This window comes from Mesoplodon bidens (assembly GCF_964165515.1).
Source record: "Mesoplodon bidens genome assembly, chromosome: 18".
NCBI lineage: Eukaryota > Metazoa > Chordata > Mammalia > Artiodactyla > Ziphiidae > Mesoplodon > Mesoplodon bidens.
The window spans coordinates 52,178,591-52,197,320 of NC_138175.1; the positions used below are offsets into that span (position 1 = coordinate 52,178,591).

General features: G+C 43.1%; 1 protein-coding gene across 3 annotated transcripts in view; it reads left to right on the top strand.

Moving 5' to 3' along the window:
* The window catches only part of ARHGAP35 (Rho GTPase activating protein 35), a 122,345-nt gene that overhangs the window by 30,411 nt on the left and 73,204 nt on the right, over positions 1-18,730 (top strand). For all 3 annotated transcript variants that reach the window (XM_081215696.1, XM_081215697.1, XM_081215698.1), the window contains exon 2: positions 13,001-16,877. In XM_081215696.1, the coding sequence (XP_081071822.1) occupies positions 13,194-16,877 (3,684 nt within the window). In that variant the 5' untranslated portion in view covers positions 13,001-13,193. The remainder of the gene's footprint in view (positions 1-13,000; positions 16,878-18,730) is intronic.

Here is an 18,730-nt window from a genome sequence, read left to right on the forward strand (position 1 = left end):
GTGGGTTTTCTGAGCAGAAAGGTGAAATAGCAGTTGGATTGCAGGAGCAAGTGAGTGGTCTGAGGAGTTGGGAAGATACGTGCAGAAAGTGAAGGAGCTTGGGTGAGTCACCTCTCTTTGTTACCAAACCCTCTCTCCCTTCTGCAGACTATAGTAGTCACGTTAGCCATGTTAGAGAAGCTTTCATTTAAGCATAGCTGATGTTCTAGGTAGTTAAAGTCAGTCTGCTGACAAGATTTTAAAATGGTGGTATATTTCTCTATTCCATTCTTTCTAGTGTGAGTTAGAAATCAGTAGCTATTTCTTGTACACCGATTTTAAGACTTTTCCAAAAGAAAGTAGCTGTGATATGTTCCCAGGGCCATGTGTAACCTGGGGAGTGGGAGGTGAGGTCAATGAGGGAAACAGTCAGTGGGTTTATGTTGGGACGAAACAGTGTGAGCGTTCTGTGCACAGGTAACTGAGAAAGGTATGTTGTTACCTAATGTAAGTATATTTTTGATAATTTGAATTCAGAGACATTGTTTTCTGAATAGCAGCCAAATACATGAGGTCAAGGTGATTTCCTCTTGTAGGTAGGACAGCTGTCATGGAAGAGTAGGTTGAACCTGTTTTCCTTCTTAAGTATGAGGGCTGAAGTAGTGGTAAGAGATGACTCATTAGTTTTCATGAAAATTACTGGCCGAGGACTTTCAAGGAATGGTGGTTGATAAGGAGGAACTAGTTACTATTCTGGTCTGTTATCTAAGGGAAAATCATGAAGCTAGCATTTTATAGAAAATGCCATTTATTAAATTCCTTATATGACTACAAGTGTTTTCTTAGTTATTTTTGGACTCCTTAACAGGACATGTTACTTTTATAGTTTGAAATTTATCTTGAAGTAATGGGTAGTAGATAGGTGCTATATGGAACATACAGCAGAAGCTCATGAAAGTATACATATGATGAGGGACAGAGGTTGTTTTTGTCCCCTTCCTGATCATTTTGATTCTCGGATTTCATTAACCTTATCGTCTCTGCCACCACCCATGGCAGAGAGTGGTGTGTAGAAACAGCCCTGGGGTGGGGTGGAGTGGGGAGAGGCGGGAGAGGCCCTAGCACAGGTCTGATGGCAGCTTCTGTGACGTCCCTTTTCCTCTTCAGCTTCCTCATCTGTTACCTGAAGGAGTTGGCTGACAGCTCTCCACAGCTCTGCATTCAAGGGGCTTTCATTTGGAGAGACAACAGATTGGTTCATCTAGAAGTCTTTTTAGTTGTTAATCCCAAGAAGAATCTTAGGAATTTTTTTTTTGGCCAGTTTTCTTCAGATTTTGCTTCTTATTTATCTGCCCTTTCCCCTTGGCCGACTCCCTTGACAGTGAGACACAGGGTCATCGGTTTAAGTATGGGAAGGAAATTATGGCCTTGAGCACAGTCAGAAAGAATCTGGCTCTCAGGCACTTCCTGTGAGCCACCACTAAATTACAAAGACTGAGCCCTGACAAGGCTTTTCAAAGGGGCATCTTACACCACCACTGTGTCAGCGTTTCCGTCATAAGCAGTTGTTTTTCATGGTGCTTATTATGACCAGGTTTGAAGTGGCCTTTACACGGAAAGCATTTACCCAGTAGGGTGAGGGTAAAATAGCAGAGAGAGATATGGAGGGAGGGGGAGAGTACAAAGATTGCTTTCAGAATTCCCTCTTTCAGCCCAGAGTGACTATGCCATTCTTTTTTTTTTTTTTTTTTTTTTTGACTATGCCATTCTTGCTCAGAATCCTGGGAGTTCCTCGGAGGATGAAGTCTAGACTCTCCTTATTGTGACAGGGCCCACCGCAAAACAGGTTTGCCCCCGACCTCTCCCACCATACATACCTTATGCTTGCCGTTCCAGTTCTCTGGCCAGGAGAGCATGTTAGAGCAGGAGGACAGGCCTGGGGGACTGGGGAGGTGTTTGACCTGGGCCTGTCAGCCGGGGCACCATCCCTTACTAGCCGAGTTGTTTCCCTTCCCTCTGTCTAGGTAGTCACTAATCTGCATAAGTTTCCTGAATGAGAAGAGAAGGGAGCCTTTGGGGGACAGACAGGAGACTCTTTTTGACTCTTGTCTCTTGGCAAAATCTTGGGAATTAGACCACCAAATGTCTGTTTATTAAATTGGTTTTTGAACCATGAAGTTTTTTGAGCTTTTTAAAAAACTACAGAAGTTGAAAAAATTTTTTTCTTTATATGTGGAATCCCAACATATAAAATAGATCAAATTGAGTTGCTCTGTTTTAAGGCCGGAAGGTCTGGTGTTCCACCTGTTCAGCCTTCTCCATAGCCCTGAAGATCTGCCAGTTACATCCGGGGCCCTCCAGGGCACTGCTCCTTAACTGTTCTTCTCACTGGTACGTGAGGATTAGAGTCACCTGTTTGACAGGACCCCAGGCAGAGGCCTAGTATACAAGGAAGAGAATGTATCCCAGTGGTTGAGAGAGGCGTGTGTTCAAATCCCAGCTCTACTTCCTAGCTATGTGAACCTGCGTTTCTTCATTTCTCTGAATTGTATCCTTTTTTAAAAACTGTAGAGAAAAGTGTATAAAGCATGTACAGTCTGAACAATTATGAAGTGAATACCCTACCCGTGTAACCAACCCAGGTCAAGAAATAGAACAGAAGCTCTGCTCGTATCCTTTTTCTGTCATACCTCCTTTCCTAACCTCAAAGTAGGAACCTGAAATATGCTTTTCAGATAGTGAGGTGATAAATATTTGAGTAAGAAATATTTTTCATAACACCTTTTTGTTAATAGTGCCTACGTGTAACATCTTCTCATTCAGAAAATCCATTTTGTGTTAAATGTATTAATTCATAAATCCATCACCTCTAGAAGATAGGGATAAACACCTCAATTTAGCAGATTTTCAAATATGATGAATTGAGCCTAAGGCGTGATTTTGTGCTAATTCCAGGCTCCTTCCCATGTTCTGTCTTGTAACTGTTCATTTTCCATTTCTCTCAGACCTCTGCTTTTAACTTTATTTGAAGCAAGTATATAAGTAAGTGTGGAGGCTAGAAAATGGAAAGGAGAAATATAAGTATCAGTTTACTAGTGTGAGTCCTAAATAAGTTCTTTAATCTGTGAATTCAAATTGTTCCCTACTAAGATTTGCTGGATTTAGAAGTTGTTCTGTTATGCTTCTCCGTGACCATTGTTCTTGTCTTCAGTCCAGGCGAATTAAATAAAATAAGACCAACCGTTCTTATTTAAAAAGTTCATACATGTGGCATAATTTTTATTACTAGCAGTAGTCTGCTTTAGGACTGGCAATTTATAGAATAATGCAAATGAGTAGTGAGGAATAATTAGAGATAATGGGCTGAAATCCTAATGTCATCTTAGACTGCCACCAGGGGAACAGAATAGTAAGGCTTACTGTTGGACTTGAAAACAAGCCGACCTATTTTTCCCAATTGACAGAAATGCCTGTTTCTTCCTCTGCAAGACACATTTGGCTGGACAGTACCTCCACTCTTGTATATTCAGATAAATTTTTTTGGAGAATGTTCTTTCAAAAAAACTTTTTTTTTTTTCTACTGAACTTTTTAAAAAACTTGAATAGATCAGAAGTGCTCAGAAGCAACTGCTGAGATAATTTTATAGGTTTTCTTTACCATTTCAAAAATCAATGTAAAATTGGCCCGAATACCAGGAAATTCAGAGGTAAGATGTGGCTGTGGGGTTTTTTTGTTTGTTTGTTTTTAAACATCTTTATTCGATTATAATTGCTTTACAGTGGTGTGTTAGTTTTTGCTTTATAACAGAGTGAATCAGCTATACATATATGTGGCTGTGTTTTTGTGTCTTGGTTTGGTAAGAATCTTAGCTCACTGTATTAATTGTAGATAGGCTGTGATACCAAGGTATTCGAGTAATTTCAGTTTCCAGTTGGCCTTGGTGTTGCATTTCCTTTGGCGTGGAATATTTTTGCGGGTTATCAGAAATTGTATGTTGTTGCTATTGTTCTTAATATAGGTAACCCAGAGAAATTGTGCTGCATCAGTGAGAAAGATTTCTCAGCCTTCACTTTTGTCTTTGTTTATAGTTGCTTTGATCAGATACCCTGATCAGAACTCCAGAGTTACCTGAGAGAAAGCTGCTGAGGATAAAGTTTAAGGAAGTGCTTTTGCTGAAAACAGCTCCCTTCATTCATCAGGGGAATTTGATTTCATCCTGTGAATAACTTGGCTTAGAAATTTTGTTTCTTTGGGACTGGCTTGTAGAGTTCTGCATGAGAACTGTGTCATGGTGGAAAATGGGCTATTTGCTTTATTCTGTGTGGGCTGGCTATGATGGTAAGATAACGTAGCTGTGTTTTTCTACGCTGGAATTTGAGGTACCTTTACCAGGGTTTGGGGGGAAAATAAATCAGGAGGCACATTGGGACTTCCCTGGTGGTCCAGTGGTAAAGAATCCACCTTACAGTGCAGGGGACATGGGTTGATACCTGGTCAGGGAACTAAGATCCCACATGCCACAGGGCAACTAAGCCAGCGCGCCACAACTAATGAGCTCTTGCGCCTCAACTAGAGCCCACGTGCCACTGACTACAGAGCCCACATGCCCTGGAGCCTGCTCACCACAACTAGAGAAGAGAAAACCCACACGCCGCAACTAGAGAGAAGCCTGCGCCCTACAACGAAGAGCCTGTGCGCCTCAATGAAAGATCGCGCGTGCCGCGGTGAAGACCCCGCATGCTGCAACTAAGACCCAGTGCAGCCAAAAATAAATAAGTAAATAATAAATCTTAAAAAAAAAAAGGAGCATTAAGAGACATTTGTAAAAATTATATATGTAACGTCAGAGAATCTTTCATAGCTGTTCTTTAAAAAATTAACTTTGGGGGGGCTTCCCTGGTGGCACAGTGCTTGAGAGTCTGCCTGCCGATGCAGGGGACGCGGGTTCGTGCCCCGGTCCGGGAAGATCCCACATGCCGCGGAGCGGCTGGGCCTGTGAGCCATAGCCGCTGAGCCTGCGCGTCCGGAGCCTGTGCTCCGCAACGGGAGAGACCACAACAGTGAGAGGCCCGCGTACTGCAAAAAAAAAAAAAAAAAAAATTAACTTTGGGCCCAATTATTTTCAAAATAGACATCTGAGTTATCAGTCCTTGAAAATTGTTTTTGACCCCTTTGTGTTTTCTTCATTGGGCCCTCTGGAGAGTGCTGTCCATTGCATAGCACATAGTAAGAGCTGAGTGCACATACATACCCATTGTCCAAGATGGCCCATCTGTTGTATGAGATTACATGTTGCAAGACCAGATGGTTAAACACTTACATCAGTCTTTCCAAAGATCCAGATGACCCATTTCAGAGATTTCCTGTACCCAGAGCCCTGGGGATATAGTAAGATTCTGTGGCTTTGAGGAAATCCTCCCTCCTACGCTGAACAGGAGTAGGTGTATGTAGCCTGTGGTAGTGGGAGCAACCACCAGTACTATTCCGGGCAGATATTTGCGTTTGCTTCCTTTGTAAAATCCGTGGCTTTTTGCCCCTTCCCTACCATGTTACTTGAATTTGCATTGGACTGAACGGTAGAAATATAATTGCCATATTCAAATGGTGTTTTCTTTCACGTAAGATGATCATCTCCTTAGACCGTGTTAATTTATTAGTTGAGGAGTTGAGGTAGCAGTGTTACCAACAGTAAGTAACACTGGTGGGATAAAAGATTATTTTCACGTTAGATTCTCACAGTAAAAATACAGTGTGTTCATAGTCTGAGCCCTGCTGACCTTCTTGTCTTCTACCTTCCATGCACGAAAACTCTGTGCCAGTCAGTATGTCCCAAAACGTATCTGCTGCTGTTCCATTTTGGTCACCGTCATTCATACCCTTTCATGCCTTTAGAATACCTGGGCCACCTCTCCAAGCCCTGCCAGTCTTTTATGTACCAATTCAGATTTTACTTCTGCTCTGACACCATTCCCAGTCTATCCCACCATTCCCAGTCTATCCCAGATCTGAATGATCCCCTCTTCCTTTCTCTGGATCCCAGGAAATGATCGATGCCATTTATTGTCTGTGATCTAGTTATTTTTTAAGTTAAAATATTGTATCTCTAGTAAATTATTAGATTCTCACCAGCAAGGACAGGGTCCTGTTTCTTCTTTATTTCATCACATTGTCTTAGATATAAATATGTATTTGATTTGGTTGATGGACAGTTCAGTTCTTAATTCTAAGGATGAGAGACAAGAGCGATACAAAAATGGTTAACGTCTCTGAAATATTATGAAGGAAGGAGAGAATTTAGCTGCTCTGTAACTGGGGCCATCAAATGGCCTACCTTTCTCTTTTGTTCAGTGTTAGAGGCTGTGTTGTGCTTGTTAAGTTTGATGTAAGTCATTTCAGATGTAGTCATTTCAAGATACTTCTCATGCGGTGAAGAGATGAGCAAAACAAGGGCATTTCTTCACGTTTCAATAGAAATCACAGAGGAAGTGAAGACTCCCTCTGTATTTTGGTGTCAGATTTATAAGTGTGATAATTCCTGTTTATAGCTGAATACTCTGATACATCATTTGTGCACATCACTAACTTGTCTGTAAATTTATTTGGATTTCACAGATGAATGAATTGGATAAACGAGGACCTTGGATTCCACTTCCAACTTTAATTTTTTTGTAAAGGAAAACAAACAAAAACCTTAGGAAATTTTACTTTAACATTTAATAATGTGAAAATAGAAACATTGGGTTTTTAAAGACTATTTTGTTTAAATTCAGTGGTTCAGTAGACCAGAGAGTCGTATTCTCTTCTTACTGGCGCTTTTATATCGCATCCTTCCTGGCCTGTTTGGAAAGTAAATTCCTCTGAAAAATTCTTAAGGAATCTTTCTTACAGGGAAAATGCTTCCTGGTTAGATCCCTTCCTTTTGTTTTTCCCCTCCCCTCTGTAGAGCAGTGAGTCTTACCATGTATTTACTTAATGCAGACATTTAAACCAGCTGTTGATGGTAATTCATAGTTTTGAAAATCCATTCAGAAATTTAATGTGTTCAGAAGTATGAGGTATTAAGGACATTTAGAAAATGCTCTGCTTTCTGTTAAATTAAAATGCATATTTCCATTCCTTTCTCCTATTGGAATTAAGAAAAATTATGGTAACAAGGATTTTGCTTCCTTTGCTAGTAGCTCACTGTGAAATTATTTCCTTATATTATCCTATATATAATTATTATACAGTGTTATATTATTATTAGTTTGGTGGTGTTCTGTATATGGTGGTTCAAAGTGAAATGCATTTTCAGAATTTGTTGGCTAGTCTCACAGGCAGAGAGAGTAGTTTTGGTTGTGAAAACTGGTGGTATGTAGATCTGTGTCTTAACAGGGCATTCTAGATCACAGAGCCCAGAAACATTTCCTCTTGGGGGTGGGGGTAGGGGTGTGAGGTTGTGGATGGAAGGGTGAAACACACACTGAGCTGCTGAACTTGAGCAGTCATAGTAATGCTGGATCACAGTGGCATTTCTGTGTCCTATGAAATGTGTACTATCTTGGGAATGTTACCACTTCTTGCCCTGGGTGTTTTGTAGAGGTGTTAAAAAAGAAAACACCCCTCCTCCTACCTTCCAGTTGAGGCGCTCTTTGTGGAGCTACTGTCTTGGTTAAACAAGTCAAATAACTCCGGAACCTTGGTGACAGGTTCTAAAAAAGCTCTCAGATGTTTGCATTATGGTTTTGTTTTTTTGTTTGTTTTTTTGATGTGGACCATTTTCAAAGTGAAAATTGAAAATTATTGAATTTGTTACAGTATTGCCTCTGTCCTATGTCTTGGTTTCCTGGCCTCAAGGCATGTGGGATCCCAGCTCCCCAACCAGGGATTGAACCTGCACCCCCTGCATGGGAAGGCGAAGTCTCAAGCACTGGACCGCCAGGGGAGTCCCTGCATTATGTTCAGCCTATATTTGTGACAAAGAATTGAAAATACTCCTGGAGTATTTTCCTTCCTGAAGAAGTGGACTTACGGCTTCAAATGTGAAGCTAAATGTTAGGTTCTGTGTTTTTATTTTTCTAATACAAGTAGCTCAGTAAAGCTTAAAGATAAAAGGAGTTACTGGTTTTTTAAAAGTTAATTTTTAGATTTTTTGGCTGCATTGGGTCTTCACTGCTGTGCGTGGGCTTTCTCTGGTTGCGGCGACCGGGGGCCACTCGCCGTTGCGGTGCACAGGCTTCTCACTGCAGTGGCCTCCCCCATTGCAGAGTACAGGCTCCAGGAGCGTGAGCTTCAGTAGTTGTGGCACGAGGTCTCAGTAGTTGTGGCACGTGAGCTCTAGAGCGCAGGCTCAGCAGCTGTGGTGCATGGGCTTAGTTGCTCTGCGGCATGTGGGATCCTCCCAGGCCAGGGCTCGAACCCATGTCCCCTGCATTGGCAGGCGGACTCCCAACCACTGTGCCACCACGGAAGCACGGAGTTACTGTTTTAAAGAATACTTTTTCCTCCTCTATTGTAACTTTTCAGTTTTAAAAGGATTAGCATTGGCAAATTATTAGAATGGGTGTTCAGATTTTGCTGTTTGAGTAGCTCAGTTGCCCACTAAGAACACCAGTTCCCATCAGATTTGCACTCTGAAGACATTGCGAAGTCTTGGACATGCCCTGTCTTCTACTTTCTCTTTCTTTGTGGCCTTCAGATCATTAAATTTAGTGACTCAGCTAATTTTTTTTACCCACCTCTTAGAAAAGTTGAACGTGTTTGTGACCAAGCACTTAAGGTTATTTCCTTTAAACCAAGTGTTTGAGACGTTTTTAGATTTATAACAGTCTTTGTTTACCATGTAATTCAGTCCAATTGAGGAACTAGTAAAACTGCATTATCCAGACATCAAAGACAGACATGTAAGAAGAGTATACTTATACCAGGGAAACTGTTAGGTTTCTAACAAGTGGAAAGTTACCAGGTGTCCAAAAATTAACCACTCCCATGCCACCTAATTCTCATTTCTTGTAGCTTTTTTAGTTCAGCCAGCAGCATTCTGAGTTTAAAATATCAGTTGCTACATTCTTGAGAGTTGAGAGTGTTTTCTTTTCTTTAGCATCCTTCAGATAACTGAGACTTTGGCTTGAATGGACTAAATAGAATATCCTGCCATAAAAAAAAATGTAAGTAACAAGGTGTTGAATGGACTATACATTTTAGTTTAGTTCAAAATTAAACCAATATCTTTATTTCTTGAGGTGTAAGAGCAGGTTGGGGTTTTGTTTTCCTGAGATTTCTGTGAAGAGGTAGATTATTCGGCCCACTTTACAGAGGGTAAGTGTGATGATTTGCCAGCTGCATGCAGCAGTTGCTTGAAGTAGGACCTGTGTCGCCAAGTTGCATTTCAAGATTGGTCAAGTGGGTGGCCTTGACTCTTGCCAGACCCTGGGATGAGGAATGATAGAGAAGGGCTCTGTTAGGTGAGCACCCTTGACTTTCTTAAATCTTTGTCAGCATTCCTACCTGAGACTCTGTTAAAGCCTCATTAAAACAAAATTGTAGGGACTTCCCTGGTGGTTCAGAGGTTAAGAATCCGCCTGCCGATGCAGGGGACACGGGTTCGAGCCCTGGTCCAGGAAGATCCCACATGCTGCGGAGCAACTAAGCCCGTGCACCACAACTACTGAGCCTGCACTCTAGAGCCCGCGAGCCACAACTACTGAAGCCCGCATGCCACAACTACTGAAGTCCGTGCGCCTAGAGCCTGTGCTCCGCAACAAGAGAAGCCATCGCAATGAGAAGCCCGCGCACCGCAACGAAGAGTAGCCCCTGCTCGCCGCAGCTAAAGGAAGCCCACGCGCAGCAACCAAGACCCAACACAGCCAAAAATAAATAATAAACAAATTAATAAATTAAAAAAATTGTATATGTATACTACAGAATAATGTGCAAAAAGCACTTTGATTTCATATAAATCTTTCCTTTTCAGGTATTTCAGAGGATGTGTGTAAACATGCTTTAGATGTTCATAAGCGTCTTATAATTTTACTTATGTACGTAATCACCTAGGGAAGTGGGGGATAGGGAAGGTTGTTTTTTTTCTCTTTCCCATAGCTATCCTGCTTGCTCCTCCTGAAGTCTGGAGCTTGGCTTCTATAGGAGCATGCCACTAGGTTATCTGGAGGCGATTACTTACAGGCATTGAGATTTCTCTTTTGAGAAATGGTCAAAGAATTTTTACATACCATCTAGCCACATTTTGTCTCCATAGAGGGTTTGGCTTTCTGGGTTATCAAAGGAAGACACGGATTTTTGGGAAAGGTCTTTGACCTTTCAGGGTTATCATCATAGGGGACAGTTGTGTTCTCCCATTTGTTGCCCCCTTGTATCAGTCAGAATAACGTATGGTGGTCTGACTTCCTGTGGCACTTCTTGTGAGATAGGCTCACAAAAAAATATTAAGGTTGTGGAAATGCTGGGTTCCTACCAAGCATAAATGAGATTCAAAAGAAAATTGCTGTTTATTTTAAATTCTCTTTGGAATGTCTCAGGAGACTGTTCATTTGGCTACAGGTTCAGCAATTGCACAGTTATATTTACGTGTGTAAGTAGACTGCAGTGCAGTATAAACTGTAGCAACCAGAAGAACATTTATGTAGCGGCAGCCAAAGACTACATATTTTACTTATTTCAGCTGGAAAGCTGCTAAAGACTTTGTAAGACATCATCATAACATTTTATGACTTCAGCTATTCAAACTTTAGGTCCTTTAAGGTGCCACTTCACAGCCACAGTCTGTGACTCCCCATAGCTTTTGGGGAAGAATCGAAGCTCTTTGAAAGTGGCTTAATCTGGTCCCTGCTTACTTGCTAATGCATCTCACCCATCTCCTCCCCATACACACTTAAGTTCAGCTGGTTCTCCCATGGGCAATGAATGCCCTTTTCTGGAGAGAGAGGAGTCTGCACATTTCAGCACCTCTACTTTAGGTCTCACCTGAGATGGAACTTCCTCCAGCAAGGCTTTCCTAAATCTAAAAGGCTGGGTTTGGGGACCCTTTTTTAATAAGCTCTAATAGTCATTCATTTATTCATTCCTTCAGTAAAGATTTGTGTCAAACATGTTCTTGTAGCTTGAGGACACAGAGTGAAGAAGGCAGGGGCAGGCCTTACCCTCACAGAGCTTACGTTCTTGTCAGGGAACCACCCCATATTCGTACCCTTCAAAAAAACAAACAAAAACACCTTTTATTTGGAAATAATTACAAACTTAGAGAAGTTGCAAAAATTAAAATAGCACAAAGGAATATCCTGTACATTTTACCCAGATTCACCTGTTGTTAATATTTTACCTTGTTTGCATTCTTAGTCTCTCTCAATATATAGGTGTGATTTTTTTTGGACCAGTCACATACATTATGGTCTTTTCCCTCTGAATACTTCAGTGTTTATTTCCTAAGAGTAGGGCTTTTCTCTCACATGATAGTTATAAACTTCATAAATTTACACTGATAGAATACTTTTATCTAATTCCATTCATAGTCCAGTGTTATTAATGGATCTAATGATATTCTGAATAGCCTTCCTCCTCCTGCCCCTCCACCCCCACCCCATACAGAATTCAGTCTAGGGTCAGATAACTGCATTTAGTTAGGATGTCTCTGTAACCTCCTTTAATCTGGAATATTTATTTACAAAACCATTCTCTGTCTATTATGACACTGATTTTTTTTTTTTTTAAGTACAGAAATGCACCCCCCCCCCGCCCGGCTGAGGTAGAACCTTGTTCATTTTGTGTTTGTCTGATGTTTCCTTGTGATTAGGTTGAGGTGGTGCATTCTAGGCCATCATACTGCATGGTGATGTTGTATCCTCCTGGGGTATCACATCTGGAAGCCCGTGATGTCCTTCTGGCTCTTTGGTGGTGATAATTTTCATTACCCAAAGTGTTGCCCAGTATCTCCACTGTGTAATTAGTGTGGTTTGTTTTTCTTCTTCCATTTGCAGCTAATAAGTAGTCTATCAGGAGACCTCATTTCTGCGCAAAATCCTGCTCCTCATCAAAATTTCCCCCCCTAGATCAGCATCAAGTGATGATTCTTGTCTGATCCAGTATTATGAACTCAAGTTCCTACTTTTGCAGTGGATTGTAATTCACTACTGTACTTAATTATTTTGATGTTCAAAGTGTCCCAGATTTGACCAGTGGGAGCCCCTTCAAACTGGCCCCTGTGTCCTTGTGAGGTACGCTATCATTTTTTCAAGCACTTCCTTCCTTTCTTGTACAATAAAATGTTCCAGGCTCATATTGTACCATCCCTGCCCTAGCCCTGGAATCAGCCATTTTTCCAAGGAGCTTGCAAGCCCTTGTTTTAGCCCTTAGCACACTGCTTATTTATGTGTCTTCCTCCATTAGATGACATTGTACCTCTGAGGGTACACAGATATCAGTCTTTTTTTTTCTTTTTTTAAAATAATTGTAAACTGCCTTGCTTTGTAGATTGCCTTTAGTACAAATGCTTTGGTTATTTCACCACTTCTTACATTCTTTGCTGTTGGCAGGTTCTCTTATTTATTTATTTATTTATTTATTTATTTATGGCTGCATTGGGTCTTCGCTGCTGTGCACAGGCTTTCTGTAGTTGTGGCGAGCAGGGGCTACTCTTTGTTGTGATACGCGGCCTTCTCATTGCGGTGGCTTCTCTCGTTGCGGAGCATGGGCTCTAGGCATGTGGGCTTCAGTAGTTGCAGCACGTGGGCTCAGTAGTTGCGGCACATGGGCTTAGTTGCTCCGCGGCATGTGGGATCTTCCCGGACCGGGGCTTGAACCTGTGTCCCCTGCATTGGCAGGCGGATTCTAAACCACTGTGCCACCAGGGAAGTCCAGATGTCAGTCTTATTTGCTCCTATGTCTTTACCCAGCTTAAGGCCTTGTACATTTGATGTTTACTATAATTATTTGTTGAATAATAAAATTGATTTTTCCTATTGTTTGGTGATTAAAATTGGTTTCAAAATTATGATGCTGATTGTTTTTCTTTTTTCCTCCCCCACCTAGGAAGAAATGTTGGCTATTTGGCGATGAGAAGTGGCAAAAACTCACCTCGTACTGGTATACAAGCACGATGAGATCTGACACTTTTGCTTCGTGGGCAGCCGGCCCCCACTGATAATGTGGGGAAGCCATTGGGTCCACTGGAAAACACTAATCTGATCTTGGAAGTAGCTGATTGTGGCAGGATGTGTCGACGATGATGATGGCAAGAAAGCAAGATGTCCGCATTCCCACCTACAACATCAGTGTGGTGGGATTGTCTGGGACGGAGAAGGAGAAGGGCCAGTGCGGCATTGGGAAGTCTTGTTTGTGCAACCGCTTTGTGCGCCCGAGTGCTGACGAGTTTCACTTGGACCATACCTCTGTCCTCAGCACCAGTGACTTCGGTGGGCGAGTGGTCAATAATGACCACTTTCTCTACTGGGGAGAAGTTAGCCGTTCCCTGGAGGACTGTGTGGAATGTAAGATGCACGTTGTGGAGCAGACTGAATTCATCGACGATCAGACTTTTCAGCCTCACCGGAGCACGGCCCTGCAGCCCTATATCAAGAGAGCTGCTGCGACCAAGCTCGCATCAGCGGAAAAACTCATGTACTTTTGCACTGACCAGCTGGGGCTGGAGCAGGACTTTGAGCAGAAACAGATGCCAGATGGAAAGCTGCTAATTGATGGTTTTCTTCTTGGTATTGATGTTAGCAGGGGCATGAATAGAAACTTTGATGACCAGCTCAAGTTTGTCTCTAATCTCTACAATCAGCTTGCAAAAACAAAAAAGCCCATAGTGGTGGTCCTGACTAAGTGTGATGAGGGTGTGGAGCGGTACATTAGAGATGCACATACTTTTGCCTTAAGCAAAAAGAACCTCCAGGTTGTGGAGACCTCAGCAAGATCCAATGTAAATGTGGACTTAGCTTTCAGCACCTTAGTGCAACTCATTGATAAGAGTCGGGGAAAGACGAAAATCATTCCTTATTTTGAAGCTCTCAAGCAGCAGAGTCAGCAGATAGCTACAGCAAAAGACAAGTATGAGTGGCTGGTGAGTCGCATTGTGAAAAACCACAATGAGAATTGGTTGAGTGTCAGCCGAAAGATGCAGGCCTCTCCTGAGTACCAGGACTATGTCTACCTGGAAGGGACTCAGAAAGCCAAGAAGCTGTTTCTCCAGCACATCCATCGCCTCAAGCATGAGCACATTGAGCGCAGGAGGAAGCTGTACCTGGCAGCCCTCCCACTAGCTTTTGAAGCTCTTATACCCAATCTAGATGAAATAGACCACCTAAGCTGCATAAAAGCCAAAAAGCTCTTGGAGACCAAGCCAGAATTCTTGAAGTGGTTTGTTGTGCTTGAAGAGACCCCGTGGGATGCCACCAGCCACATTGACAACATCGAGAACGAGCGGATTCCCTTTGACTTAATGGATACGGTCCCTGCAGAGCAGCTGTACGAGGCCCACTTAGAGAAGCTGCGGAACGAGAGGAAAAGAGCTGAGATGAGAAGGGCATTCAAGGAAAACCTGGAGACCTCTCCTTTCATAACTCCTGGAAAGCCTTGGGAAGAGGCCCGCAGTTTTATTATGAATGAAGATTTCTATCAGTGGCTAGAAGAATCTGTATACATGGATATTTATGGCAAACACCAAAAGCAAATTATAGACAGAGCAAAGGAAGAGTTTCAGGAGCTGCTTTTGGAATATTCGGAATTGTTTTATGAGCTGGAGCTGGATGCTAAGCCCAGCAAGGAGAAGATGGGTGTCATTCAGGATGTTCTGGGGGAGGAACAGCGATTCAAGGCGTTACAGAAGCTCCAAGCCGAGCGTGATGCCCTTATTCTGAAGCACATTCATTTTGTGTACCACCCAACAAAGGAAACATGCCCCAGCTGCCCCGCCTGTGTGGATGCTAAGATCGAGCACTTGATTAGTTCTCGGTTTATCCGACCATCTGACCGGAATCAGAAAAATTCACTTTCTGACCCCAACATTGATAGAATCAACTTGGTGATCTTGGGCAAGGATGGCCTTGCACGAGAGTTGGCCAATGAGATTCGAGCTCTTTGTACAAATGATGATAAGTATGTAATAGACGGTAAAATGTATGAGCTCTCCCTGAGGCCAATAGAAGGGAATGTCAGGCTTCCTGTGAACTCTTTCCAGACACCAACGTTTCAGCCCCATGGCTGTCTCTGCCTTTACAATTCAAAGGAGTCTCTATCCTATGTGGTGGAGAGTATAGAGAAGAGCAGAGAGTCCACACTGGGCAGGCGAGATAATCATTTAGTCCATCTCCCCCTGACCTTAATTTTGGTTAACAAAAGAGGAGACACCAGTGGAGAGACCCTGCATAGCTTAATACAGCAAGGTCAGCAGATTGCTAGCAAACTTCAGTGTGTCTTTCTCGACCCTGCTTCCGCTGGCATTGGTTACGGACGCAACATTAACGAAAAGCAAATCAGTCAAGTTTTGAAAGGACTCCTGGACTCCAAGCGTAACTTAAACCTGGTCAGTTCTACGGCTAGCATCAAAGATCTGGCTGATGTTGACCTGCGAATTGTCATGTGTCTGATGTGTGGAGATCCTTTTAGTGCAGATGACATACTCTTCCCTGTCCTTCAGTCCCAAACCTGTAAGTCTTCCCATTGCGGAAGCAACAACTCTGTTTTACTTGAACTACCAATCGGACTGCACAAGAGGCGCATTGAACTGTCTCTTCTTTCCTACCATTCCTCATTTAGCATCAGAAAAAGCCGATTGGTCCATGGGTACATTGTTTTTTATTCGGCCAAACGTAAGGCCTCCTTGGCTATGTTACGTGCCTTTCTTTGTGAGGTGCAGGATATTATCCCCATCCAGCTGGTTGCACTCACTGACGGCGCTATAGATGTCCTGGATAATGACTTAAGTCGGGAACAGCTGACTGAGGGGGAGGAGATCGCTCAAGAAATCGACGGAAAGTTCACAAGTATCCCCTGTAGCCAACCCCAGCATAAACTTGAGATCTTCCACCCATTTTTTAAAGATGTGGTGGACAAAAAGAACATAATCGAGGCTACTCATATGTACGACAATGCTGCCGAGGCCTGCAGCACCACAGAAGAGGTGTTTAACTCCCCCCGGGCAGGCTCTCCGCTCTGCAACTCAAACCTGCAGGATTCTGAAGAAGATATCGAGCCCCCTTCTTATAGCCTGTTTCGAGAAGACACATCACTGCCCTCCCTGTCCAAAGACCATTCTAAGCTCTCTATGGAACTGGAGGGAAATGATGGGCTGTCTTTCATCATGAGCAATTTTGAGAGTAAACTGAACAACAAAGTACCTCCGCCAGTCAAACCAAAGCCTCCTGTCCATTTTGAAATTACAAAGGGGGATCTGTCTTATTTAGACCAAGGCCACAGGGATGGACAGAGGAAGTCTGTGTCTTCCAGCGCCTGGCTGCCCCCAGATGGGTTCGATCCTTCTGATTACGCCGAACCCATGGATGCTGTGGTCAAGCCAAGGAATGAAGAAGAAAACATATACTCAGTGCCCCACGACAGCACCCAAGGCAAAATCATCACCATTCGGAATATCAACAAAGCCCAGTCCAATGGCAGTGGGAATGGTTCTGATAGCGAAATGGACACTAGTTCTCTAGAGCGAGGACGCAAGGTATCCATCGTGAGCAAGCCAGTGCTGTACAGGACGAGATGCAGCCGGCTGGGGAGGTTTGCTAGTTATCGAACCAGCTTCACCGTGGGGAGCGACGATGAGCTTGGGCCCATCCGAAAGAAAGAGGAGGATCAGGCATCCCAGGGTTATAAAGGGGACAGTGCCGTCATTCCATATGAGACAGATGAAGACCCAAGGAGGAGGAATATTCTTCGCAGTCTACGCAGGAACACTAAGGTAAGACACGAGGTTGGGAATGAGTTATAGGAGTGGCTTACACAGTGTCTTGGTAAGAGTTCATTGATGATGATGAAGATTTTCAAGGACAGCTTTCTCTGGTAAAAAACTGCCCTGTGGGTGTGTGTTGTGTGTGTGTGTCTTTACCCTCTGACTTAGCATTAAAAAATAAGCAGTGTCTCAGGTAGCTACTACCGGTAGCTCTCAAGTGGTAAGGACTTGGGATAGATAGCCCTAGTTGTCTTTGTCCAAAACAATAGTTAGGTAATTACCAAAATGAGCAGATCATGCAGAACTTGTCAGTGTCCTGACAAACAGCCAAGCCAGTGACAGTGTGCTTGGCCTTTCTTCACTGAAACAGCAGAACCCAGAATCACAGTCCTCAGTCTTTGACTGCGAAACAAACATTTCATCCGTACATCTCTTAAGTGCTCCTTTTCCCCCTTGCTGATCTGTAAAGGTTGCTGCATTTTAGATCAGGAAAAATTAGATGGTTATTTTATTTGCACACATAAATCAGTGAAGGGTCTTCAAGTACCTAAATGAAAAATAATCTTGTCTCTGTGAGTTATAAACCTGTCCCGTGTTTGTAAAATTGGAGTGCCCTCCAGCTTCTTGAGTGAGTTGCTGCTGCTATCCGTGAGAGCTTCGGATTTGATTTAGGAACCACAGGTGGGGCAGGAAGGGGAAAAGAAAGAAAAAGTAAACCATGTGTGTTAGGAATGTCAGGCCTGCTGTCGGATGTAGAGGAAACAGCCCCAAATGTGGGAGCAAATGAAGTCTCTTTATCTTGCGTGGAATTGCGCTGTGCAGGCCACTGTGCCCTGTCCTTTTGGGCTTAGGCTTTGAGATAGAAAAGGTATTTCTCAACTTTATTTTTTCCCCATTTAGAGTAGGGGAAATAACTTTTGTTTTTCAGAGAAAGACATCTTGGTGAGACACCACAACAGAACTCTGTCAACAGACTCTGTTACATGCGGGCCCGCCCCCAGCATTGTGTATTATCTGGAGGCTAGTTCTGCAGCTCATATTGGTTAAGAGGGTCCTTGGAGATGGAGGAACATGGCGCCATGGCCCTCACAGGGAAAACCTACTCACTTTGTGTTCCCTGATAGCATACAGCATGCTTCTCAATCACCACTGGCCAGAGCTTCCAGAATTTTCTTACCTATAGAATTTCAGAAAGGGCAGGGCAGTATCATTGTGTGTTCTGTTCCCCTCCCATTCTGAGCTGTATATCAATAAATATCATAGGCATTCTTCTGTTTGCCCTGCCTATGGTTTGCTTTTACATTTCTATACCTTTATCTGCCTGCAGTATTTTGTTCTCCAAGTTAGCGGGCAGACCAGTGGAAAGCAGTTCTTATTAGGAAGCCAGAAAGTAGCCTGACCAGCCTGCCAGTATTTCCCCGGAGCTCTCCTGTTTGATGATACTGGAATCCAAACATTTTGAACATTTTGGCTTTCTTCTCTTCCTCCTCCACTCCCAGGGAAGACTGTTGCCAGCACAGCGTATCTAAACGCTGACAGTCTTTTAAGTGTGGAGGTGTCTGCACACCTGGGAGTTAGGAAGGTAGCATAATACCACATTGCGAATCATAACGGGTTTTCCGACTTCAAGCTACATTTTTAATACTGTTGAAAATAAAGCTTTGAAAACACATTCCCAAACAAGCTGTGCTTTAAAGAGTAGGCTCAGCAGAGAACAGCTGGTTACAGGGAGCCTCTGAGATAGCCACCTCCATGCTGGTAATGAGTGCCTCCTAACCTAGAACTGCCTCACGCTGGGTTGCTGGGTCAGCGTGCAAGAAGTGATCGACTTCCCGTCTATCTTGGTTATGTGGGCCACACCT